General features: G+C 38.8%; 1 protein-coding gene across 4 annotated transcripts in view; it reads right to left on the bottom strand.

Moving 5' to 3' along the window:
* ULK4 (unc-51 like kinase 4) overlaps positions 1–27,933 on the bottom strand; it is a 696,865-nt gene that overhangs the window by 516,611 nt on the left and 152,321 nt on the right. For all 4 annotated transcript variants that reach the window (XM_025376619.1, XM_025376622.1, XM_025376621.1 and 1 more), the window contains 2 exons: positions 25,596–25,757; positions 15,086–15,268 (listed from right to left, as the gene is read on the bottom strand). In XM_025376619.1, coding sequence (XP_025232404.1) covers positions 15,086–15,268; positions 25,596–25,757 — 345 coding nt within the window. The remainder of the gene's footprint in view (positions 1–15,085; positions 15,269–25,595; positions 25,758–27,933) is intronic.

Raw genomic sequence — 27,933 nt, 5'->3', positions numbered from 1 at the left:
TCCTACTGCCCTCCCTCTATCCTCAGAAGCAAGCATGCTGACTCTGGTGGGTTACCACTACATAACCATGTATCCATAAGAGATATAAAGATTTATATTTTTAAACAATTGTATTTTACTTATTTGGACAAAAAGTATATCTTTAAACCATTCACTAAACAAAATAATTTACAGTATTAATAATATCCATATCCACATGCTAATGAATATAAGAAAATAATATATGTATGGTGACAACTCCTTTTTTTTTTTTTTTTTTTTTAAATGGTGATGGGATCTTGCTCTGTCACCCAGGCTGGAGTGCAGTGGTGCAATCTGGGCTCACTGCAACCTCCTCCTCCCAGGTTTAAGTAATTCTCCTGCCTCAGCCTACTGAGTAGCTGGAATTACAGGCACGCACCACCACACCCAGCTAGTTTTTGTATTTTTAGTAGAGATGGGGTTCCATCATGCTGGCCAGGCTGGTCTTGAACTCCTGACCTCAGGTGATTCACCCACCTCAGCCTCCCAAAGTGCTGGGATTACAGACGTGAGCCACTGCACTCAGGTGACAACTCCTTTTTATTGAAACATTAACACAACATAAATATGGAAATGAACTACTCACGTAGTTATTATATTGCCCATATCCTTCTGCAGCTTGCTTTTTTTCACTCAAAGTTTTCTTTATGAGATTTATCCATGTTATTCTTTTCAATCTAGTTTGTTCATTTTTAATTGCTGTATAATATTCCACCACATGGATATGAGTTTAATTATGCAATCTCTTGTTGGTTAACTTTTACATTCTGCATCACCTTATGTTACTGCAAACACTACTGTGATAAACAATTTTTCCAAATTTCTTTGTATTTTTGTATTTTTTGGCTCAGGTATGTGCATTTTCAACTTCATTAGAGATTATAAAATTGCACTCCACTTTACCTAGGTGAGTTTCCACTGGCCCATATCTCTGCCAGCAATTCTGTCAGACTTACAAGTTCGCCAAACTGAAGATTATAGGATAGTCATTTTAACTTTCATTTTATCCATTAGTTTCTAGTTCAAGTATCTTTTCCCAAGTTTACTGACCATTCCAATTTCTTTTTCTATAAAGTAACTCTTCACCTCCTATGCCCATTTTGTCTTAACTTTTCCTTTTCATTATTAGGCTATTTTTCATATCCTGTATACTAATCATTAAGAAAAGTTTCCCTACAAGATCACAAAGACAGTTATGTAAATTTTCTTTTAAATTTTTTTCAAGTTTTTCTTTTCATATTTTAGTCTTACAATGTCAGAAAAAAAAAGATCTAACACTCAAATGTCAATAAAAAACCAGTTGAATAAAAATGTGGTACAGTCACACTACAAAGTGCTAATTTTAAAAAAGATGAAGAACATTTCTATAAACAGATATGAAATTAACTCTGAGATAAGTTTAAAAGGGTACAAAATGGGCTGGATGCAGTGGCTCACACCTGTAATTCCCAACAGTCTGGAAACACTTTGGGAGGCTGAGGCAGGTGGATCACCTGAACCCAAGAGCTCGATATCAGCCTGGGCAGCATGGCAAAACCCGGTCTCTACCGAAAATACAAAAAAATAGCCAGGTGTGGTGGCGCACACCTGTGGTCCCAGCTACCCTGGAGGCTGAGGTGGGAAGACAGCTTGAGCCCAGGAGGCAGAGGTTTCAGTGAGCCAAGATCACACCACTGTACTCCAGCCTTGGTGACAGAGTGAGACCCCACCCCAGGTCAAAAATAAATAAAGTGCACAATGGTGTATGCTATTTTTTATCTTTATATTAAAAATATAAAGATATATTAAAATATAATTGTATATAAAAATATAAAACATTATATTAAAAATATAAAAGATATGCTATCTTTTAAATTTTAGGGAGAAAATATCGCAGCACCCACCAAAGGCCTTTTTAGAGTCAACAAAGCACACAGATTCAAAAGACTACCCAAGATCACATTATCTGTCAGTTTGTTCAGGAACCTGAGCTTGCCAGCAGGGCTACAACTGATGCTCTTCTCCTGTGGGAGTCCTTGCAGCAGCCTGGAAAGCACAGCTCAGATGCATTAAGAAGAGAGCCACGCTTGGTAGGCATGGGAGCCACCTTGGCTTAGGAACTTCCAACCACACAAACACCAAGTTACCTTGTAACAACTCCATAGCCATAGCTTCCAGAGTTTCCATAGAGACCAGAGTCACTGCACCCACCTAAGGGAGCCCGAAAGCTGTGACTTCCTACCAAGTATTATCATTCTCCCAGCTTAGATGCAATTTACCAATCAGGGACCATTTTTACCACAAGCAGTCCTGCTTGATAATACAAATAACAGGTTGGTCTTATCGGGTTCCCAGAGACACAGAGTTCTCTGTTAACTGAAATTCAAATTTCCACACAGAAGGGGGAAAGGTTTTGTTAACCCTTTATCCATCAATAAGCAGAGATATAAAGAAAGAGAGGTAAACACAGAGAAAGAGAAGATAGAGGCAGAGAGAGAGATTTATAGATAGAAAAATATGTATTTATACAAATACATATTTAAAAATACATTTTTCTCTCTATATATGTGGACAGAGAAAGCAAGAGACAGGATAGAGAGACAGAGAGAAGAGGAGACATATTTACCAATATTTGCAAACAGATATCTGATTGAAATAGATAACCTAGAAAAAATCTTTTATGAGAAAGTCAAGAAAATGTGAACTCTGCGGTGAAACCCTGTCTCTACTAAAAATACAAAAAATTAGCCAGGTGTGGTGATGGGCGCCTGTAGTCCCAGCTACTTGGGAGGCTGAGGCAGGAGAACGGCGTGAACCCAGGCACTCCAGCCTGGGCGACAGAGAGAGACTCCATCTCAAAAAAAAAAAAAAAAAAGTGAACTCTGACTGGATTTGTGGCTATTTTGAGAACATATTAATTTTTTCGTCTTTAATGACATTGTGAATATATTTATTTTTTTAATTCCTTGTCTTCTACAGATACATATAAGGTAATTACAAAATGATACGATGTATAGATTTTGCATCAAAATAATTCAGAGGAAGAACCAATGTATATAAATGAAGTGGGAATATAAATGAAACAAAACTGGCTATGGCCAGGTGCAGTGGCTCACGCCTGTAATCTCAGCACTTTGAGAGGCTGAGGTGGGTGAATCACCTGAAGTCAGGAGTTCAAGACCAGCCGGGCCAACATGGTGAAACCCAGCTCTACTAAAAATACAAAATTTAGCCAGGCGTGGTGCCGGGCACCTGTAATCCCAGCTACTTGGGAGGCTGAGACAGGACAATCGCTTAAACCCAGGAAGTGGAGATTGCAGTGAACCAAGATCATGCCACTGCACTCCAGCCAAAGCAAAACTCCACCAAAAAAAAAAAAAAAAAACTGACCATGAATAAAAAATTGTTGATGATGTGTATATGTAGGGCAATTATATTATTTTTCTCAACTTCTTTTAGGTTTGAAACCTTTTACTGAACACATGCACACGTCCCTTGATTACTGGGGCTGCCTCCCCATTATTCTCATAGTAGCCCTTCTGATTTTCACTTCATCTTCATTCTTAGCGATTCTGAATTTTTTCTTTTTTTGGCAAGTTCAAGTATGTCTTTGCAAGGACTATCTGGCATGTCTATTTTATGAGAGAGGGTTTGCAGAGTATCTACTCAGCCATATTATCAGAAACAGAAATATTTTCCAGATTCTGTTCTTGTCCTGTTTAGATTTTTTAAGTTCCAAGAACAGTCACCTTCTACCAGACACTCTGATGTAAGAAGACAAAGCATATTCTGTAAGTGGCATGATTTCTGCACTCAAATTTAGAACACAGACACAGCTTTCAAGAACCCAAAAATAACTTACTGTGACTCACCAAATTTAAAAAGACGGATATTAGTAAAAAAAGAAAACCTTAATTTACTATGTGACCTCTAAGTATCTCAGCTGAAAATTTTAAAGATAGAAAGGTAAATCAAAAGATATAGAGACTGTAATCATGCACTTAATGAAGTGTTAAATCAAAATATTTTTGGCATATGTGCAAGAGTTTAATTTTATCACATTTTTTACTGGCACTATAGCTATTTGCAAGTACATACAAAACTACAGTGTTATGGTAGAGAGATCAATTCAACAAGGAGAGCTAACCATCCTAATGGTTCATGCACCCAATACAGGAGCACCCAGATTCATAAAGCAAGTCCTGAGAGACCTAAAAAGAGACTCAGATTCCCACACTATAATAATGGGAGACTTCAACACTCCACTGTCAACATTAGACAGATCAACGAGACAGAAAGTTAACAAGGATATCCAGGAATTGAACTCAGCTCTGCATCAAGCGGACCTAATAGACATCTACAGAACTCTCCACCCCAAATCAACAGAATATACATTCTTCTCAGCACCACATCGCACATCTTCCAAAATTGACCACATAGTTGGAAGTAAAGCACTCCTCAGCAAATGTAAAAGAACAGAAATTATAACAAACTGTCTCTCAGACCACAGTGCAATCAAACTAGAACGCAGGATTAAGAAACTCACTCAAAACCGCTCAACTACATGGAAACTGAACAACCTGCTCCTGAATGACTACACGGTACATAACGAAATAAAGGCAGAAATAAAGATGTTCTTTGAAACCAATGAGAACAAAGAAACAACACACCAGAATCTCAGGGACACATTTAAAGCAGTGTGTAGAGGGAAATGTACAGCACGAAATGCCCACAAGAGAAAGCAGGAGAGATCTAAAATTGACAGCCTAACATCACAATTAAAAGAACTAGAGAAGCAAGAGCAAACACATTGAAAAGCTAGCAGAAGGCAAGAAATGACTAACATCAGAGAAGAACTGAAGGAGATAGAGACACAAAAAACCCTTCAAAAATCAATGAATCCAGGAGCTGATTTTTTGAAAAGATCAATAAAATTCATAGACTGCGAGCAAGACTAATAAAGAAGAAAAGAGAGAAGAATTAAACAAGACGCAATAAAAAATGACAAAGGGGAAATCACCACCAATCCCACAGAAATACAAACTACCATCAGAGAATACTATAAACACCTCTACGCAGATAAACTAGAAAATCTAGAAGAAATGGATAAATTCCTGGACACATACACCCTCCCAAGACTAAACCAGGAAGAAGTTGAATCCCTGAATAGACCAATAACCGGTTCTGAAATTGAGGCAATAATTAATAGCCTAGCAACCAAAACAGTCCAGGACCAGATGGATTCACAGCTGAATTCTACCAGAGGTACAATGAGGAGCTGGTTCTATTCCTTCTGAAACTATTCCAATCAACAGAAAAAGAGGGAATCCTCCCTAACTCATTTTACGAGGTCAGCATCATCCTGATACGAAAGCGTGGCAAAGACATAACAAAAAAAGAGAATTTTAGACCAATATCCCTGATGAACATCAATGCAAAAATCCTCAGTGAAATACCGGCAAACCGAATCCAGCAGCACATCAAAAAGCTTATCTGCCACAATCAAGTTGGCTTCATCCCTGGGATGCAAGGCTGGTTCAACATATGCAAATCAATAAATATAATCCATCATACAAACAGAACCAAAGACAAAAACCACATGATTATCTCAATAGAAGCAGAAAAGGCCTCTGACAAAATTCAACAGCCCTTCATGCTAAAAACTCTCAATAAACTAGGCATTGATGGGATGTATCTCAAAATCATAAGAGCTATTTATGACAAACCCACAGCCAATATCATACTGAATGGGCAAAAACTGGAAGCATTCCCTTTGAAAACAGGGATGCCCTTTCTCACTGCTCCTATTCAACATAGAGCTGGAAGTTCTGGCCAGGGCAATCAGGCAAGAGAAAGAAATAAAGGATATTCAATTAGGAAAAGAGGAAGTCAAATTGTCCCTGTTTGCAGATGACATGATTGTATATTTAGAAAACCCCATCGTCTCAGTCCAAAATCTCCTTAAGCTGATAAACTACTTCAGCAAAGTCTCAGGATACAAAATCAATGTGCAAAAATCACAAGCATTCCTATACACCAATAACAGACAGACGGACAGCCAAATCATGAGTGAACTCCCAATTACAACTGCTTCAAAGAGAATAAAATACCTAGGAATCCAACTTACAGGGGATGTAGAGGACCTCTTCAAGGAGAACTACAAACCACTGCTCAGCGAAATAAAAGAAGATACAAACAAATGGAAGAACATTCCATGCCCATGGATAGGAACAATCAATATTGTGAAAATGGCCATACTGCCCAAAGTAATGTGTAGATTCAATGCCATCCACATCAAGCTACCAATGACTTTCTTCACAGAATTGGAAAAAACTACTTTAAAGTTCATATGGAACCATAAAAGAGCCCACATTGCCAAGATAATCCTAAGCCAAAAGAACAAAGCTGGAGGCATCACGCTACCTGACTTCAAACTATACTACAAGGCTACAGTAACCAAAGCAGCATGGTACTGGTACCAAAACAGAGATATAGACCAATGGAACAGAATAGGGCCCTCGGAAGTAATACCACACATCTACAACCATCTGATCTTTGACAAACCTGACAAAAACAAGAAATAGGAAAAGGATTCCCTATTTAATCAATGGTGCTGGGAAAACGGGCTAGCCATAAGTAGAAAGTTGAAACTGGATCCCTTCCCTACACCTTATACAAAAATAAATTCAAGATGGATTAAAGACTTAAATGGTAGACCTAAACCCATAAAAACTGTAGAAGAAAACCTAGCCAATACCATTCAAGCCATAGGCATGGGCAAGGACTTCATGACTAAAACACCAAAAGCAATGGCAACAAAAGCCAAAATTGACAAATGGGATCTAATTAAACTAAAGAGCTTCTGCACAGCAACAGAAACTACCATCAGTGTGAACAGGCAACCTACAGAATGAGAGAAAATTTTTATAATCTACCCATCTGACAAAGGGCTAATATCCAGAATCTACAAAGAACTTAAACAAATTTACAAGAAAAAATCAAACAACCCCACCAAAAAGTGGGCAAAGGATTTATGCAGCCAACAGACACATGAAAAAATGCTCATCATCAATGGTCATCAGAGAAATGCAAATCAAAACCACAATGAGATACCATCTCACACCAGTTAGAATGGCGATCACTACAAAGTCAGGAAACAACAGGTGCTGGAGAGGATGTGGAGAAATAGGAACACTTTTACACTGTTGGTGGCACTGTAAACTAGTTCAACCATTGTGGAAGACAGTGTGGCGATTCCTCAAGGATCTAGAACTAGAAATACCATTTGACCCAGCCATCCCATTACTGGGTATATACCCAAAGGATTATAAATCATGCTACTATAAAGACACATGCACACGTATGCTTATTGTGGCACTATTCACAATAGCAAACACTTGGAACCAACCCAAATGTCCATCAATGATAGACTAGATTAAGAAAATGTGGCACACATAAACCATGGAATACCATGCAGCCATAAAAAAGGATGAGTTCATGTACTTTGTAGGGACATGGATGAAGCTGGAAACCATTATTCTGAGCAAACTATCACAAGGACAAAAAACCAAACACCACATGTTCTCACTCATAGATGGGTATTGAACAAGGAAAACGCGTGGACACAGGGTGGGGAACATCACACACTGGGGCCTGCCGGGGAGTGGGGGGAGGGGGGAAGGATAGCATTAGGAGATATACCTAATGTAAATGACGAGTTAAGGGGTGCAGCACACAACATGGCACATGTATACATATGTAACAAACCTGCATGTTGTACACATGTACCCTAGAACTTAAAGTAAAATAATAAAAAGAAAAAAAAACTACCATGTTACAGCCTGGCACAGTGGCTCACGCCTATAATCCCAGCACTTTGGGAGGCCGAGGCAGGCGGATCACGAGGTCAGGAGATCGAGACCATCCTGGCTAACATGGTGAAACCCTGTCTCTACTAAAAATACAAAAACAAAAAATTAGCCTGGCGTGGTGGCGGGCGCCTGTAGTCCCAGCTACTTGGGAGGCTGAGGCAGGAGAATGGCATAAACCCAGGAGGTGGAGCTTGCAGTGAGCCGAGATTGCGCCACTGCACTCCACGCTGGGCGACAGAGCGAGACTCCATCTCAAAAAAAAAAAAAACTTTTTAAGAAATGAGGCTAATCCAGCAACTTTATTTAAAAGTTTATCTTAAGGGAATAATTAAGGATGTCCATACAAAAGGATTTAGCCATGAGAATGTTCTCCCTGGCAAATCAATAGAAATTATTAAATGTACAAAAGGGAACTGTTGGAATAAATTGTAATATCTTCATATGATCGTATATCGTAACCTTTTAAAATGATATTGAATAGTTGCATAAATTGACTTAAACACACATTCGTAACACATCACTGAATAGGAGAAATATGTGCCAGCAAAGAACATAGAGTTGGTCAAATTTCTACAAAAAAAAAAGACTCTAATAGCATGACAGCAGGGAAGGGGGAAATATGTCAACGTATACATGTATATATGTATATATATGCATAGCAAGTATGAACTTGAAAGGATATATATCAAATTTTTTACAGTGATTACCTCAGAGAGATAAATGTTTAACTTTGGTCTTTGGTGTTCTGTATTCCATATATTCTGAATTTTCTTTTTTTCTTTAAATAGAGATGGAGTCTTAGCCAGGAGCAGTGGCTCACACCTGTAATCCCAGCACTTTGGGAGGCTGAGGAGGGCAGACTGCTTGAGGCCAGGAGTTCAAGACCAGTCTGGCCAACATGGCAAAACTCTGTCTCTATTAAAAATACAAACATTAGCCAGATGCAGTGGCTCATGCCTATAAGCCCAGCTACTTGGGGGGCTGAGACATGAGAATTGCTTGAACCAGGAGGCGGAGGTTGCAGTGAGTTGAGATCACGCCACTGCACTCCAGCCTAGGCAACAGACCAAGACTGTCTCAAAAAAAAAAAAAAAAAAAAGAGAGAGAGAGAGAGAGAGAGATGGGGTCTCACCATGTTGTCCAGGCAGGCCTTGAACTCCTAGGTCCATGCAATCCTCCAGTCACAGCCTCCCAAGTAATTGGGGCTGCAGGTGCATACCACTGTGCCCAGCTTGAATTTCTATACTACTCATACGAATCCTAAAATTTGTCACTATACAGTCTGATAACAATTAAAGTACATTAGCATTGACTACTTTAAGTTTTCAGATATTATAATTATAGAAAATCGTAATAAGCTCATCCAACATATTTCTCCCCAATAAACATCAGGAAACAACCATGAACTCTCAAACTCCTCCAGCCTTGAAAATGAAATATTTGCAGGAAACATTAACAGCTTGGAAGTATCAGAAAAATGACTACAAAGTAAACTAGAAAAATAAAAGGGTTTGGAGTACAAGGATTAGTAAATAAACTCATACCTAACCTACAAGGTTCTTTCTTCTACTTGATCAGGTCTTCCAGAAGCTTCTTGGTCAGTCATTCAAGCATCTCAATTATAAAAAGGTAATCAATTCCCTACATCTAGCAGTGATTCAAGAATCATATATAAAGTACCATCTGCCAATAGTTCAAAAAGTTTCCTATTGGCCAGGCATGGTGGCTCACGCCTATAATCCCAGCACTTTGGGAGGCCGAGGCAGGTAGATCATCTGAGGTTGGGAGTTCGAGACCAGCCTGACCAACATAGAGAAACCCCATCTCTACTAAAAACACAAAATCAGCTGGGCATGGTAGTGCATGCCTTTAATCCCAGCTACTCAGGAGTCTGAGGCAGGAGAATTGCTTGAACCCGGGAGGCGGAGGTTGCGATGAGCCAAGATCGCTCCATTGCACTCCAGCCTGGAAATCAAGTGAAATTCCATCTCAAAAAAAAAAAAAGGTTCCTATTAAGTGTTTAGGGGAAAAAAATGGAAAAAGGTGGTTTGTCACTTTGATTTTTAATCAAAAGTCCCCTCTCATTCTGGTTATGACTGTTCACTTTTTACATCACAGTGTATGGACTAACACTTGTTTTGGATAAAGAAACCTTCTTCTATTAAGCACATCCATGGGCAAGCAAATCATTTTAAAGATGATGACACAAAATAAATCAACCGCTCATGATGCAAATGGCTACTCATCCAAATAGCTGCTAAATAATAACCATCTAAGGACACTGACACCCAAGTAGCTAACGCAGATGACAGTGTGAACTGAACAAGTTCCTTCAATACATAAATATCCACTCAAGAAAATGTGTATGATTCAGAAGAGAATAGACTCTACCACCTAGTTAGTTTAAGATGAAAACCTGGCTACAGTTACAAATTTCAAATGGAGAATCAGAGATTATGAACTACAAATAACTATGAAAACATGAAGTATACTGATAATTAAATAACGTTAAACTCTGGGTTTTATTATAAGAAAATACAGCATGTGGCTTAAACGATTACTGGCTAAATTACAAGTAAATGGTACCCACATAATCTACTTTTCCAGAGAACAATCTAGCAACATTAATGCAGCGCCTTACAAATGTATGTAACACTTGAGGTAATCTATTAGAGGTGAACACAAAGATGTAGATAACAGGGTGTTCATCGTATTATGATGAGTAGCAACCAAAAAACAGGAGCCAAACAGTTCAATAGTGGAGGAAGAGTTAAATTATTGGTGCATCACAAAATAAATCATATAACAAGTTTTTTTAATGTCCCTGAGGAATATTTAATGACACAGTAAAACACCCATGAAAATAGCAAGAAAAATCAATACAATTTTATTTTAACTTGGTAAATGTGTGCATAAAATGCATAGACACAGACAGAAAACTAAAAAGAGATAAACCAACATGTCACCAATAATTATATCTGGGTAGTGAGATTCCAGCTGATTTTGTTTTCTTCTTTAGAGTCTTCTAAGTTTTCTGTAGCAAACAGTAATTTCTTTTATTTAAAAGGAAGGGAATGAACTCTTTTGGAGGCTGGGTTTCCATTGTAAAAGACCATAATATATGAGCATCAATCCCGCTAAAAAACAACACATAGAATTCCTTCTCCCTGTTCAACAGGAAGCAACTTTGTATTTGCTCCTGGGTCTCTCCCTCTTCCACTCATTCTAATCTATCAATAATAAGGCTGGTAAATCTGCACCTCAAACATACATGTACAGACATGTATAGACAAAGACACTCACTTTTCTTTAAGTAACACGAAGACAATGATCATTGCGCTAAAACCCCTTAGGAAGGCCAATATCATGACCCTACCTGAGCTGAGTCTTCTTCCAGCTGCCCAGATTCTTCCGTGTCCCTTCCTCCCTGCTGGCTGTGCTCCAACCTTGCTGACCTTCTCTTCCCACATCTCCCTAAGATCTCTCACACTTCATGAAGGCTGAACCACAAAGTTCTGCCCCTAGATCTTCACATTCCTAGCTCTTTCTTATCATCCAAGGCCAGAATGCACCTTCTCAGAGAGGTCTCCGCTGACTGTTCTCCGTCCCAACCTAGGCTAATAATGTCTGGCTCCACTCTACCTGGACACTGCCCCTAACAGTCACTCTATCACATATCCTGTTCTATGTTCTTCAGCGCACTAAAACCATCCCAAATTACTGTGTTTTCTTGTTTATTACCAGCTCCTCCTGTTAGGGCATAAGCACTTATATCTAGCACTTATACATTCCAAGAACTTGACAAAATTACTCAACACACTGTCTCATCTGTGAAAGACCCAGAGTTGAAAATCATTTGGCCCAAAGTAAATGTTCAGGGCTAGGCATGGTGGCTCACACCTGTAATCCCAACACCTTGGGAGGCTGAAACGGGGGATCGCTTGAATCCAGGAGTTCAAGACCAGCCTGGGCAACATAGTAAGACCCCATGTGTATAAAAAAATACAAAAATGAGCCAGATGTGGCGGTGTACGCCTGTAATCCCAGCCACTGGGGAGGCTGAGGTGGTCACCCGAGCCCAGAAGGCCAAGGCTACAATGAGCCAAGATCACACCACTGTACTCCAGTCTGGACAACCAGAGTGAGACCCTGTCTCAAGAAAAAAAAACAAAAAAAAGCAAATGTTCAATATATTGTAATTTTTTTTAATTTTGTTAATATTTTTATTAAAATAGAACCTTGCATTCTAAATAAAAATTCATTGTACATTTTTGAGGGTGTCACAGATACATTTTAAAAACTACAAGATGAGAGAGAAGATGCACTTCTCCCTATTCCTACCACTAAGTACAGCCAAAAACTCTGGACAGTATATAGAAAACAAATATGACAGATACATGGAAAGAAGGCAGAAGACCACCTAGAGACCTTGAAACCTGAGGATCAATACAGCAATGCATTCATTGAGTTGTCTTTTTGCTTCTTATATCCCAGATTGGGTGTTGAAAAATCCAAGAGCCTAGAAACACCAACAGGTATACATACACAAACACACAAGAAAAAACAGCTCTCTCAAACCAAAGGACCAAGAGAGGGGCAGCCTGGCAAGACAGAAAATTTTTAGAAAATAGCTACTCTACTTCAGCCAAGCACCATGGAAAAACCACACCAGCAAAGAGCAAGTAGGGAGCCTAGACTTCCAACCTCATGTGACCATGGCAAGGTGCCCCAACATTATCTCCTGCCAGAGTGGTGTCACAAAAGACCAAGCAAGGAGCTGGGGCTTTCATCCCAACCAAACGATAGAGAGTCTTCCATCATGCTGCACAATGTTTCCCCAGTGATGAGGCATCCGTTCCACTCCACCAGTATCAGTGGAGGCAATAATGAGGATCCTTCCCCCTCAGCAGCCAGGGTAGCATCAGAGGAGTCCTGGTGGAAAGCCTGGCCTCGCACTCTCACCCAGCAGTGATGAGGAGCTCTTCTACCTCCTGAGGTGACAAAAGCAGTCCACTGGGGATCTATGCTTCCATCCCAACCCAGCAACATCAATGTAGCACCCTTCTTCCCCCTGCCAATTCAGTGTCAGAGGTACTCTAAAATAGAAGATTCAAATAAAATCCACCACCACCCAAAATATTTCTTGTGTATAGAGTTTCAGTTTTGCAGGATAAAAAGGTTCTGGAGCTCTGTTTCACAACAATGTGAATATATTTAATACTACTGAACTGTACACTTAAAAATGATTAAAATGATAAATTCTGTTATGTGTTATCTACCACAATAAAAACTTTTTTTAATGTACCAATAGCAATCAAAAGTAAAAGACTGCTTATCATTCCATGCAATTGCTCATTTCCTTAAGACATGTGGAATAGTAGTTATATATGATAAATAATTAAAATTATATTAACATACAACCTATTTTACTGCTTTTGTGAAATACTATATTTGAAACTCAATCAATCCATGCCTGTGCTGAGGGTAAAACACACACACACACATACACACACACACATTTTTCTAAAACTCTCAGCCTTTCTAACCATGGATTACATGGTAAAATTATTCAAGTATTACTTTTTCTGATATAATGATAAGAACATTTAATGAGTGAAAATTTAATAGCAAAACGAGACACATAGATTTGTTAGAAAAAAATACTTTCTCTGAGGCACAAATTTCTTAGCAGAATCTAAATCAGAATAATTAAAGACAAGAAGTGGTTTACCTCTATCTGGACTTCCACAGATCAAGTTTACTATGTAAATCTGAGGGTTATTCATAATAGTTACTGAAATTTTAAGTTTCATCATAAAAACCAAAATGTGTTTCATTTAAAGCAGAAGAACCATGGTAAACAGTGTATTTAAGTGGTTCCATTCCACACTTCTAAGCAGTGTTACCTTCACACGTTTCGCAAAACTCTGAATTGAAAGGTACACCTCTCTACCTCTTACAGAAAAAAAGACCTGTAATCCCAGCACTTTGGGAGGCCAAGGCAGGCTGATCACAAGGTCAGGAGATCAAGACCATCCTGACCATCCTGGCTAATACGGTGAAACCCCATCTCTATTAAATATACAAAAACAAAAAATTAGCCAGGCTTGGTGGCGAGCGCCTGTGGTCCCAGCTACTTGGGAGGCTGAGGCAGGAGAATGGCGTGAACCCGGGAGGCGGAGCTTGCAGTGAGCCGAGATTGCGCCACTGCACTCCAGCCTGGGCAACAGAGTGAGACTTCACCTCAAAAAAAAAAAGGAAAAAAGGAATGACTGGTTGAAATAATGCTGCACACTACATTCTCCTCATGAGAATTCACAATCACAATACACATTAGCATATTAAAAACTGGGAAAAATTGTACAACTGAAAATATTTCTAAGTTAGACTCATTGCTTTCCAAATTTATATATAGCCAGACCTACTTTATTTTTTACCTGTTAACACAACATCAAACACTAATATTTTCAGGCAGAACTTCTCAAACCATAAAGTTCAAACAAATCACCTAGAGATCTCACTAAAATGTAGATTCTGATTCAGCAGGTCTGCATGGGGCCTAAAAGTCTGCATTTCCAACATGCTTCTAGGTGATGTCAACGCTGCTGGTCCAGGGATCACCCTTTAGCAAGGAGCTAGAGAAGACACTTCGAGAAAGGCTACTAGAGAGACCTGTTTATCACTATACAGTTCAGTGATATGAATTTAATACTTACAAACTCTACTGTATATACAATAAAGGCATATAAAGGACTAGAAGAGGATAGGTTAAAAACAGAATGGGGGCTGTATAATTTTGACTGGCAGGGTATTACAAGGAAAGGAATAAAAATAGGAGAGCGTAAGCAGAAAACTATAAAGAGACTCCTCCCCCAAAAAAGGCAAAGGATATGGGAGAAAGAGATGGAAGCTGGAGTTGGTGAGGCATAAGAAATGCCAGTATATAGGAAGCACTGAGACATTTTCCAGTTTAACATTACCAAAATGGGACAAGCAGGCAGAAGCCATTTAAAGAATTTCTATTTTAATCACTAAAAGGCTCTTATAACATGTTCGGATGAACACTCTGTGGTACAAAGGTTTGGCAAAGTTCAAAAAGGCCTCTTGGGATGAAAAATGAATTCTACAAACACGACATTACTTGCAGAACCACTAAAATTGCAGAAGAAACAACAATTTTTAATGTAGAGTAACAGGTAAAATCTAAGTCAAACCTTTTCTTGGATTAGTCTTTGAAGATGAATCCCACAGGACAACATGGCAGTGAATAAGGTCAACATGTACTGCTGAACTTTGCAGATGGCAGAGGCCAGGGAGTTTATTACTGAATTCAGTCCCACCTTTTCAATAACATTCTGGAAGGCAGTAGGAGAATGGCGAGTGATTCTACACAAGGCCTACAAAGACAAGAGAACAGATCTGTCAGGCAACTCCAAGTGCATCAATCATTCCCCTGAAAGGTAACACAGGCTTCTGTGTCAAGGAGTAGAAGGTGCTTACTTGGCTCTTTTATTACATATTTTGGCACAAGAAAGTTGGAAATTTTCAACAAACTTAAAAATAAAACAATCTGGCTGCCAATAAAAGCTAAAGTTGTTTTAAAACACTAGAGACTACTGTAGCAATAACCATTAAATTGATAAATCCATAAACCTATATAGAAAAATTTCCCTTTAATTAATAAAACACATTATCAAATACCTTCAGATAATGAACTAAGTGCTGAAAAACAGTTGTAAAAGTGAATATCTGGCATTTATTGTTTATAATGTGAGGAACACTATCTGTAAATATCTGAAGATTATTTAATTCTTCTAACAAATATGAGAAAGGTAGTTTATTATCTTCATTTTATAGATGATAAAACTAAAGCATACAGTAGTTAAGTAACTTGCTGAGAGGCATATAGCTAGTAAGTAGCAAAGCAGGGAATTAAACTGATGTAATCAGACCCCAGACTATTCCTAAATTGCTCTCAGACTATTAGACATGAAACTTAAAATCAGCTAACAGAATGTATTAAGTATTGGAATAGAAGTGGGCTCAATTAATTGTGCTTGGAAAGGAAGAAAAAGTCAACAAAAGGTATATAAAGAAGATGACGCTGAGCCAGTTTTTGAAGGGTAGATGGGAAATAGGTGAACAAGTGAGTTAAAAAGAAATTCAAGCTTGAGAGAACAGAACAAGTATTCACATGGAGACATAAACATGTAAGCTGTCTGATGCAATTAGAACATTTATCAAGTGCAGAAAAAGAAGTACACAGTAGGAAAGAAGAAAACCTTATGATCTATCTAGAAAAGCAGGCTGGAGCCAGAGTTGGTCAACAAAGCTAGGAACTTAAAAATTTATGCCATAAGGAAAGGGAAGGTCTTGAAAGGTTTTAAGGAAAAGAAAGACATGATGACATTCCATGTGTACATGAGAGACTCCAAAGAGAGAAATAAGCTTAAGCTAGGAATAGTTTTATAAAAACACTCATTATAATATCATATAAGCTCTCTCTCCCTGATTTATATTTTAAACAGATTTATAACCTTGATTAATAACAAAAAGATCAAATATAAAACAAACAAATAATGATGTCAAAAGGAGGGACAGGAGGGAGGGAGATATAAAAAAGATACAAGACTTTGAAAACTATTTCCATTTTCTTAATCATCTTAGAAAAAAATTAAAAACCTTTTTCTCTCCAAGAATAAATTTCCTTTAAATGTCATTCAGTAGAGACGGGGTTTCACCGTGTTAGCCAGGATGGTCTCAATCTCCTGACCTCAGATGATCTGCCCACCTCAGCCTCCCAAAGTACTGGGATTACAGGTGTGAGCCACTGCATCCAGCTCCAATCTTTATGAAAATGCCAAGATGACTTTATTATAGCCAGAAAGGAAAAGGTAAATATAACTCACGACAAGGAAGGACTTTTTTCCAGATGCTTCCTCTTGAGGGCAGGACTGAGAGGTGGGAGGTAGGAATGGGGCCACAAAGAACCTTCGATCTTTCACGTTTATACCATTCAAATTTTTCCAGTAAATGCATATTACTTTATAGTAATATTTAAAGTTGCACTCCAATGCCAATGACTATATTAGATACTTTTTAACTTGTATTGAAATAAACATTTATGGGAGATTTTTGAATTAATAACGTATACATTTACTGCCATTTCTGAAATAAACAAGTAAATATATACACTGAAAAAATGAGCATTTGTAGAGCACGAACTATATACTTCTCCCTAAAAACAAGTCCCTTTCCTTGTGGAACTATCATATGAAACACCTATAAAATTCTACAAACACCTATAGAATTAATAATCACTGACTCCATTTCAAACATATACCAGGGATTTTTATTCATTTAGAGATATCCATATCAGAATGACATTCAATCAAATAATTAAACTCTGCTTTGGGCATTTTTCAAATAACTTTTCAGTGTGTCCTCTTTCTTTCAAAAAAGCTACAGATGGGTAAATTAGATATGGTTCAGAAAATACGAAACTAGGGCTCTTCAAATCTAAACTCCAAATTGCATGAGTTTTGGTAGAAAAGTATTAATAGTAGCAATATCTGAAAAAAGGAATATTAAAAATGAATTCACTTTATTTTTTTCTCTGTGTTCATGTAACACAATAGAAAAATGAATTCCATTCTAAAAATCTGGTTATAATTCTAAAATTTTGAGAGGTAGGGGTGTGTGTATGTGTGTGTGTATAAAAAGCATTCTTTAATTAAAAAATAAAAATTGTGAAAGTTTTAAAAATGAATCTAAAATTGCTGTTTATGAAATCAAAACAGTATTGTTTAATTATTTTCCTAATCCAAGTATTTTTTTTAAAAAAAGATCATTTGAAGTGATGTCGCTAAAGATCAGAATTTTTCTAGCAAATTAGGATTCTCTCAGCAATGACTTCAACACAGCAAAACAATAAGTCTCATTAGCACTATAACAATTCTTGGAGGAGCTGGCACTGCAAAACCGACTTTCCACTGATATAAAATCCCTACCCAGTTATGATGGGGAAATGTCTTAATAAAAGATTTTCCCAGACTACTTCTGGACAAATGGAATGGATCTTCTTCAGAATGCCGTGCAACAGCCTAACAGACTTTCCGTTTTGAAAAGCTCATGCAGAAAACACTCTAATTCACTTCTAAATATCAAACTCGGTTGAAGGCTTCTGAGCAACTGAGAAGATGCACAGAGCCTTACCAGCACACTAGTACTTGTATTTTCTGAATCAAAAAAAAAGAAATCAAATCAAATCTGATCTTCAGTGATGTGATTTTTAAACATTTACTTATTAAAATAGAGTCTGGTCGGGCACAGAGGCTCATGCCTGCAATTCCAGAACTCAGGGAGACTGAGGCAGGCAGATCACAAGGTCAGGAGGTCGAGGCCAGCCTGGCCAACAAGGTGAAACCCCATCTCTACCAAAAATACAAAAATTAGCCTAGCCTGCTAGCGGGTGCCTGTAATCCCAATTACTCGGGAGGCTGACACAGGAGAATTACTTGAAACCGGAAGGTGGAAGTTGCAATGAGCCAAGATCATGCCACTGCACTCTAGCCTAGGCAACAAGAGTAAAACTCCGTCTCAAGAAAAAAAAAAGACTCTGAGATTATATTTTAAAATTGGAAAAAATTGTTCCAGTTCAAAATTCACTTCAAAATTTACTTCGAAAAGAACATTTAGTGTTACCTCCAGAATTTGAATTTTCTTAGTCTGTTCAATAAAAGCAGTTTCCAAGAAACAGACTCACTCAAAATTGAAGGCTGCATATCTGTTAGAAACATATGAGCAGAATCGCCAAGGAAGAAAACGTTTAAGAACCATTTCTTTTTGGTATTTCAAATGATTTTTTGATGTCATATGAAATTACCCTGGGAGGTTTTTCAAACTACACACACTCTTATCTGACCCCTGAGAGATCTTAAGATATATCAGAATAGGGGCAGGGGGTGGACAGAGAAGAGGAAGTAGTCAATGTTGCTTGAAAAGCTCCCCTCCAACCCCAGTGAGAACCACTATCCTGCATACTTCTTCACTTTTTGACACCTTTTCATCTCAGCACTTCAGTAATTATGATTACTTTAGCTACCTCTCTCATAGGAGCCACTGTACTCAATCCAACTCTACAGGTTTCTCTGGTTCTCACTATGGTCCCTATAGAGATTTTCCCTATAATCCCAACAAGTCTAAGAATCACTTTTATCTATTCAACACATTCCCCAAGTCAGGTCCACTCCTTCCAACTACCAATACCTACCAACGCTGCCACTCCTGAGTGGAAAGGACAAGTTAGTTATATTTTACTCTAAGCCACACTGGTGTATTTTAAGAGCTGCAAGGACTAGGGCAGTGGTTCTTAAATATCAGCAGGCAAAATCACCTGGAAGCATGTTGAAATAGAGATTACTGGCCTCTCCCCACGGGGGACTCTTGTTCAGTAAGTCTGAGTTTGGGCCCAAAAAACAACACTTCTATCAAGTTTCCAGGAAATGTTAATGTTGCTGGTGTGGAGAGAACACACTGGTGTAGAACAATCTATGGAGCCAAGAGATCGTTAGGAGAAATAGGTCAGAAAATCACTGACAGGCAGGAAATCCAGATGGTTACAAGTGGAACAACGTGTACAGGTTGCTCCCTCAGCACTAAGCCATGCTATCCTCCACCTGCTCATTCATTCATCTGATTAGCAGATATCTACTCAGCACCTACCACGTGCCCAGAAAAGGAACAACAGGACTTCTGTCTTCCTAGAACTTACACTAATGAAAAAAACTGTGCATGAGGCCAGATGCAGTGGCTCACGCCTGTAATTCCAGCACTTTGGGAGGCAGAGGCAGGTGGATCACATGGTCAGGAGTTCGAGACCACCCTGACCAACATGGTGAAACCCTGTCTCTACTAAAAATACAAAAATCAGCCAAGCGTGGTGGTGCACACCTGTAATCTGAGCTACTCAGGAGGCTGAGTCAGGAGAATTGCTTGAATCCAGGAGGCAGAGGTTGCAGTAAGCTGAGATCACACCACTGCACTCCAACCTGGGTGACAGAGCGAGACTCTGTCTCCAAAAAAAAAAAAAAAAAAACACTGTGTATACATACATTAAATAAATAAAGCTGTGTTCATTAGAGGGGACAGAGCAGAGTCAGGGAGGTCCTAATTGAGGAGGTGACACTTAAGCTGAGATCTGAAATAAGGAACTGGCGATGTAAAAACCAGCAGAGAACATCCAAGCAAAGGAAACAGCAAGGGGGGAAGGTCCTGAGGCAGAAAAATGCTTGGAAATCCTAGGAAATGTCTGAAGGTAAGTTTGGAGACAGAGTGAGGGAGGGAATGAGTGTTACGAGGTGGAACCGAAGAGGTAGGCAAGCGCCAAATCATGCAAGATATTGAAGATCATGTTAAGAATTCTGACCTGTATCACCAAATGTATCCTCCAAGACATGCTCCTGAGAGGTAAATAGCGAAAAAGACCTTAAGAAGGAGATTCAGCTCTGTAAGCCATCCCAGAGAGGAGGCAGTTGTCATTCCTTGCCAGGAATGTGTGTGAATTATCTTCCAAATGCATATTCTCAGTTCCTATATCCTCAGTCTTTAATAAATCCTCATGTAAATCTGTTAACCATGCAGGTGCAATTTTTTATCTTAAGATTATGATGTTAGAGTAACTGTATAATGATCTCATGCCGTTCCCCACCTGCCTTTTATTATTAGCAGGAATTTTATGGCCAATTCCTCTTTGTCTCCCAGTAAAGAGGGGAGTTTAATCTTATTAACCTCTGCCCTCTATTCACATGTAGGGCAGGATGCTCCCTCTTAATCTTTGCAAGAAAAATCTTAACTTGCTATCAACAGGCCTGGTATCAAACAGAAAGAGATAAACAAAACATAGTCCTAGATTTCAAGGAGTTTAACATGTATGACATTATAATAAAATAAACGTAACTAATTTACTAAGCAAAATTGCTGCTTTTAACATTAATATTACCTTAAAGCAGTCATCAATTTTCAACTTCTACCTAGTACTATGAATAAAGTATTATTAACCCTTCCAAAAAATTGAAAGCTTTGAAAAGTTTAAGCATGTAAGAAGAGGAGATATGATTTTATGAAGTTCATTTTGTGTGGAGAATCAAGTTGGTGGAGCCTAAAACTGGACTTCGGAAGACCATTTAGAAAGCTACTCCAGGTGAGAGATGGTCGTGGCCTGGATTATGGAAGTAGCCATACAGCTGCAGAGAGATGTGGGCAGATCTGAGAGATGCTGATGAGTTAGAATCATAGGACAGGTTGACCAGCTGGTTGTAAACAATAAAGTGGAAGAACTTAAGGGAAAGGAAAGTATCAAAGAGGACTTCTAGCCCTTTGCTTTCTTAATACTCCTTCCTAATCTTCCCACCCAGTATCCATATGGCAGTCTGAGAAAGGAGGTCAACAAGGGAAAAGAGCGTGCTGAGCTGAGGAGTGCCCAAGGAAGCAGAGTGGTAGCAGCAAGGAAGGGTGGGGTAACATGGAGGAGGCCTCCAGTGTGGAGTCAGTGGGAATTGGCTACACTAAGGGGAACAAATGAACTGAATGAACAAATCAGTAAGTATACTGAGAATAATGAGAACCCAGTTTCTCTCTGAGAAGAGATTTACAAACACAGAAAGAGGGAAGACTAGACCAGGCGTGGTGGCTCACGCCTGTAATCCCAGCACTTTGAGAGGTCAAGGTGGGCAGATCACGAGGTCAGGAGTTCGAGACCAGCCTGGCCAACATGGTGAAACGGCCTCTATACTAAAACTACAAAAAAATTAGCTGGATGTGGTGACGCGCACTTGTAATCCCAGCTATTCAGGAAGCAGGGTCAGGAGAATCACTTGAACCCAGGAGGTGGAGGTTGCAGTGAGCCGAGATCGCGCAATTGTACTCCAGCCTGGGCAACAGAGCAAGACTCCGTTTTGAGAGAAAAAAAAAAGAAAGAGGGAAGACTAGAAAGAATTCTGAGGTATTAAAATTAAAATATAAATTCATGAGGTTTTTTCCAAATGTGTACATTGACAGACATTTTTAAAATATAAATGTGTATGCATGGGCACATATATTTTATCCAGCTTTGAATACTGAGAAGCAACAATGACACTCCCCAGGGAATGAACACAAAGAGCACCCAGATCTTCGTTTTGAAAAACTTAGGATTTCTTGGAGAAATGACTGATTCCAAGGCTGGCACAGGAAGAGCACAAAAGGAGCCCAGAACGGTACGTCGTATCAGGAGTTAAGGAAGTGCTCAGTGACAGAAATAAGTCCAAGGACACAGAAGTCATCTTGAAAGGATCCCATTGGCCAAATCTGGGATGATTAGAGCACCCAAATAATAAGCAGTAGCAGTAATAGTATCACATTACAACCCATTGAATAAAATCTATATCCACGAGTCCATGCTGATATAAATACGTATATGCACGTTGAAGAAGGGAAAGTGCTTCCTCAAAATAGAATTCCAACTTATATATAAAACTATCAAAATCATTTGCATAGCTAATGATCAATGCAAAAAAAATGGTGTTTACATTTTTAAAGGGTTACTGAAAGCAAAAGAATATGCAACAGAGACTGTTTATGACCTGCAAAACCCAAAATATTTATTATCTGGTCCTTTACAGAAAATATTTGCCAACCTCTGATGTAAAGAGAATGATGCAAAAGGATAATCATCACATAGCAACCACCACAGAGGTATCTGGTACAGTTAAGAGTCATCAATGGATGCTATGGAGGTTTACTGAGGAAACACAGACAGACCCAGGCTGGGCCTCACCCCACAAAATAAAAGCTGTGCACTCTAAAAATTGTAAATGACGTGAAAAACACAAAGACTGAAGAACTGTGTCAGACTGGAGGAGACTAAAAAGCTATGAAAACAAAATACAGCCGGGTGCAGTGGCTCACGCCTGTAATCCCAGCACTTTGGGAGGCTGAGGCAGGTGGATCACCTGAGGTCAGGAGTTCAAGACCGGCCTGGCCATCATGGTGAAGCCCCATCTCTACTAATAATACAAAAATTAGCCGGGTATGGTGGCAGGTGTCTGTAATCCCAGCTACTCGGGAGGCTGAGGCACAGGAATCGCTTGAACCCAGGAGGCAGAGGTTGCAGTGAGCCAAGATCACACCACTGCACTCCAGCCTGAGCAACAAGAGCAAAACTCTATCTCAAAAAAAAAAGAAAGAAAGAAAAGAAAATACAATCCATGCTACTGAACAGGATCTTGGCACAGAAAAGAAAAAGGAGATACTATTGGGACAACTGGCAAAATTTCAATTAAAAATTAATGATTCAGATAAATGCTAAGTGCAAGTGATAAGAAGTCCAAGATAAAAGAGTCAAACTTGATGCATCAGATGAAAAAAGGAAGGACTAGAAGGTATGAGACTTTGGTGGGAACAACTGAAAAAACCTTTGCCAAGAAAAGAAACCATGCTGAGTATAAAGATGAAAATCTTTATAATGTAATCTTTATAACGTAAGCCCAATTAAACCAAGACAGATTTTTCTAAAGGCTCAGGATTAAAATGAATGTCTTAAAATATTATTCAAAGGCGCCTCAAGAAAGTTCACTGGTATACTTTGTAACTCTTTCTGACTATTTACCTGTAATTATTATTATTATTATTATTATTTTTAGACGGAGTCTCGCTCTGTCACCCAGGCTGGAGTGCAGTTGCCAGATCTCAGCTCACTGCAAGCTCCGCCTCCCGGGTTCCTGCCATTCTCCTGCCTCAGCCTCCCGAGTAGCTGGGACTACAGGCGCCCGCCACCTCACCCAGCTAGTTTTTTGTATTTTTTAGTAGAGATGGGGTTTCACCGTGTTAGCCAGGATGGTCTCGATCTCCTGACCTCGGGATCCGCCCGTCTCGGCCTCCCAAAGTGCTGGGATTACAGGCTTGAGCCACCGCGCCCGGCCGCATACCTGTAATTATTAATACCATAATTAGTTGTGGGTTTTTGTAATTTTGAAAACATGTGGCTCCTGAAACAGACGTGTGTATAATCAATGCTATATATTCTTTCTTAATGGTAATCAGGAGCAGGATTTATATCCATTGATCTTCAAGATTATACAGGTAACATAACTGAAAATTTTCCATAAATACCCACAGCATTTAGCAACACGAAAGTTACTAGTAACCTTAGCAAGATTAGCTTCAGTGGTATTTTTTGGACAGCACCAGACTGGGCTAAAAGGGTAACGTGGGCCAGAAAGGAACAACAGTATGCAGCAATAACTCTTTAAAGAGGTATGGCTAGGAATGGGGGGATATGCAGCCAAGATTGTGTGTGTTGTGGGGGCGGCGGGGGTGGTAAATTAAAAAACACTGAAATGCTGACTAGAAGGATCTAGTAGAGAAGGAAAGATTTGAGATTCAGGAAAGGGCAAAAATAACCATTTGAGCGAGGTTCCCAAGAAGGGACCAGGAAGAAGATTTGGAGAAACATGAAGAGGTTTGTCTCTGACAAGAGAAGGAACAGCTTGTCAATGGTACCAGGAACGACAGAATTGAGAGAGGACAGATGTGCAGGTAAATAAGTCTACTTATATGGCAGAAGGCAGTTGGGATAGTTCCCATCAGATGCCTTCACTTTTCCCTGGGCAGCAAGGGGAAAGTCATGAGTGAGGATGTGTGATGAAAATGAAGGGTTGAGGGTATAAGGAAAGAAGACAAAGTAAGAAATTGCCACAGAGAGTAGTGCAAGAGTGAGCTGAACTAGAGAAATACAACAAGGATGCCACATAGCATTTGAGAGCCCAGACAAGACTGCTAACTCAAAGGGGTATTTAAATAAATCATAGGAGAGAGGGTTATATTTGTTCAGTAGACTATTAAATTGATACAAGTGCGTTAACACATCTTTATACAAAATTATCCTTTATACCAAGTTATTATAACCACATGAGTAAAGTAGTAGGCAACCAATCAAAACACAAAAACAGCAAAATCACAGATGCTTGAACATTAAAATGAATTCATCTGAACCACATGATAAACTCATCTGACACAAAATCTGAATGGGGATGCTAACAGGGAAAAGTCAGGGAACACTAAAAATATAACAAACCAAACACTGTACCCTATATACTGCCACAGTTTTCTACTATCGCCTCTAAATTGTTTTTGAGGCTGGGTGCGGTAGCTCATCCCTGTAATTCCAGCACTTTGGGAGGCCAGGACAGGCAGATCACTTGAGGCCAGGAGTTCAAGACCAGCCTGGGCAACATGACAAGACCCCACCTCTACAAAAATACAAAAAATTAAGCCAGGCCTGATGGTGCATGCCTGTAGTCCCAGCTACTTGGGAGGCTGAGGCAGTAGAACTGCTTGAACCCAGGAGGTGAAGGTTGCAGTGAGCCGAGATCACAACACTGCACGCCAGCCTGGACGACAGATGGACACTCTGTCTCAAAATAAATAAATTTATTAATTAGTTTTTGAAACCATAATACCATAGTCCTAACAAGGTTTTACTGAAATTCTCTCACAGTCTCAAAGTTTTCCAGCTCCAAGTTTTCAAAATTCTCTTTTAGAAGAAAATCAAGTTATTTCTCTCAATATTACTCTGAGATTTCAGTTTCCTACTTATTCAATTAAATTTATTCTTATTCTAATATTTTCTTCAAGCTTGCTGTGTAAAGATACCCAGATATATCCCCAAAACATGCTTCATCTTACCGATACTGCTGTTATCCTAAGAGAATCGGCAGTGGAGTGTCTGAATAGGTACCATAAAATGGGTCCGATTTCTCCTGTAATAAAGCCCTGGGCCTGAGCAGAAAAGGTGGTACAGACATTTTCAATAATTTTTGCTGCCATGTGATTCACAACACGCTCTTCCTAGAAAGGATACAGATCAAGGAGATTAAAATAATATTAATTAGTGTGAGAAATAAATACATGTCATTTCTTTATAACCATTGCAAATAATGTTATGATACCAAGACGGCATCATCTGCCTCTGGATGTGTTAGGCACCTTGGGAGGAATGATAACTCTTTCAGGTCATTATGAAACTATTACAAATAATCATTTGATTATTCACTAGCAAGCTATCATAACATAACCCTCCATATATTTTAATAAAACAAAGAATTATGAAACATATTTCACACGAAGGTTGCAGTGAGCTGTGATCACACCACTACACACCACTGCTGAAACAACCTGGAAATACCTTTCTTAAGACTCTCCTTGATGTCCCTTATTTAGGCAATCTTTCCACACTGGCTGATTGATGGACAGGTTATTCCTAGGACTGGATCACTTCTGAGATGTGACCAAATTAATCCTAGAGTAAAAGCCATTCTGGATGGTCCTAATGCTGCCAAAAAGCCTCACAAAGATTCAGCTGTTTTCAGGTAATATAAATGAGTCCAAGGAAAAGCCCAGAAGTACTTACAGAAATTTTAAAAACTTCAGCACCCCATGATATAAAATTCACAGTGACTAACATCTAATTAAACATTGCCAAGCATGCAAAGAAGCCAAAAAATATGATTCATAATTCAATCAGTAGAAATGACTGATAGACTTAATAGAAAGGTATTAAATGGCTACAATAAATGTAGTCCAAATACTCAAGAAGGAAGAGGAAAGCAAAAATATAAGGAGAGAAAAAAAATACATAAAAATGACCCGAATCAAAAGTCTAGAGATAAATAATGCAATGTCTTATATTAAAAATACACTGAATGGGATTAACAGATTAGACACTACAGACTAAATGGTTAGTGAACATGAAGATATAGCTATTAGCAATAAAAATCTATCCAAAATAAACACAGAAAGAAATTAGACTTGAAAACAAAAAAAAAAAGAGCATCAGTGAACTGTGGAACACCTTCAAAAGACATCATAAATGTGTAGTTGGAAAAATGCTTGAAATATTGTCTGAGAATTTTTCAAATTCATGAAAACTGGTAATTCCAGGTCTCAGAAGCTCAACGAGCCCTATGCAGAAGAAACAAAGAAAAATGACACCAAGGTACATCATAATCAGACTGCTTTAAAAAAAGGGAGGGAATAAAGAGAAAACCTTTTGGACAGGAGCAGTGTCTTATGCCTGTAATCCCAGCGCTTTGGGAGGCCAAGATGGGAGAATCGCTTGAGGCCAAGAGTTCAAGACCAGCATGGGCAACATAGCAAGACCTTTTCTCTACAAAAAGTTTTAAAAATTAGCCAGGCATGGTAGTACATGCCTATATTCCCAGTCACCTGGGGGGCTGAGGTGGGAGGATCACTTGAGCATGGGAGTTGGAGGTTGCAGTAAGCTGTGATCACACCGCTGCACTGCAGATGGAGAAACAAAGACCCTGTCTCAAAAATAAAAAGAAAAAAAAAAGAAAACTTTACAAGCAGCTAGAGTAAAAAGTCATATTCCATAGAGAGGAACAATGATAAGGCTGACAGGGGATTCTCATCAGAAACAATACAAATCAAAAAACAATAAAGCAATAAGTACCAAAAGAAAAAAAAAGGTAACTGTCAACCTACAAATTTAGGCATAAAAATAACTTCTTTCAAAAACAAAGGTAAAATGAATACTCTTCTGACATACAAAAGTTGAGAAAATTCATCACCAGCAGAACTGCACTACAAAAATATTAAAGGAAATTATTCAGGTAGAAAAAAAAATGATGAGAAGAAAATTAAATCTATACAAAAGAACAAAGAATAAAAAAAGTAAATGTGTGAATAAATATAATAGATTGTTTTCCTTAGTTTTTGAGCCTATTTTAAACCTAAGCTGCTGCTGTTGTTTTTCTTTTTGAGACAGGGTCTCACTCTGTCACCCAGACTGAAGTATTGTGGCAGCATCACAGCTCACTGCAGTCTCAATCTCCCGACTCAAGCAATCTTCCCACCTCAGCCTCCCAAGCAGCTGGGACAATAGGCATGTGTCACCATGCCCAGCTAATTTTTTTTAATTTTTAATAGAGATGAGGTCTCACTGTGTTGCCCAGGCTGATCTTGAACTCCCGGTCTCAAGGAATCTTCCTGCCTTGGCCTCCCA

The sequence above is a fragment of the Theropithecus gelada genome, chromosome 2 (assembly GCF_003255815.1).
Source record: "Theropithecus gelada isolate Dixy chromosome 2, Tgel_1.0, whole genome shotgun sequence".
Classification (NCBI taxonomy): Eukaryota; Metazoa; Chordata; class Mammalia; order Primates; family Cercopithecidae; genus Theropithecus; species Theropithecus gelada.
Note: the sequence above shows the minus strand (reverse complement) of the source record. Positions and strands in the feature narration are given on the sequence as shown.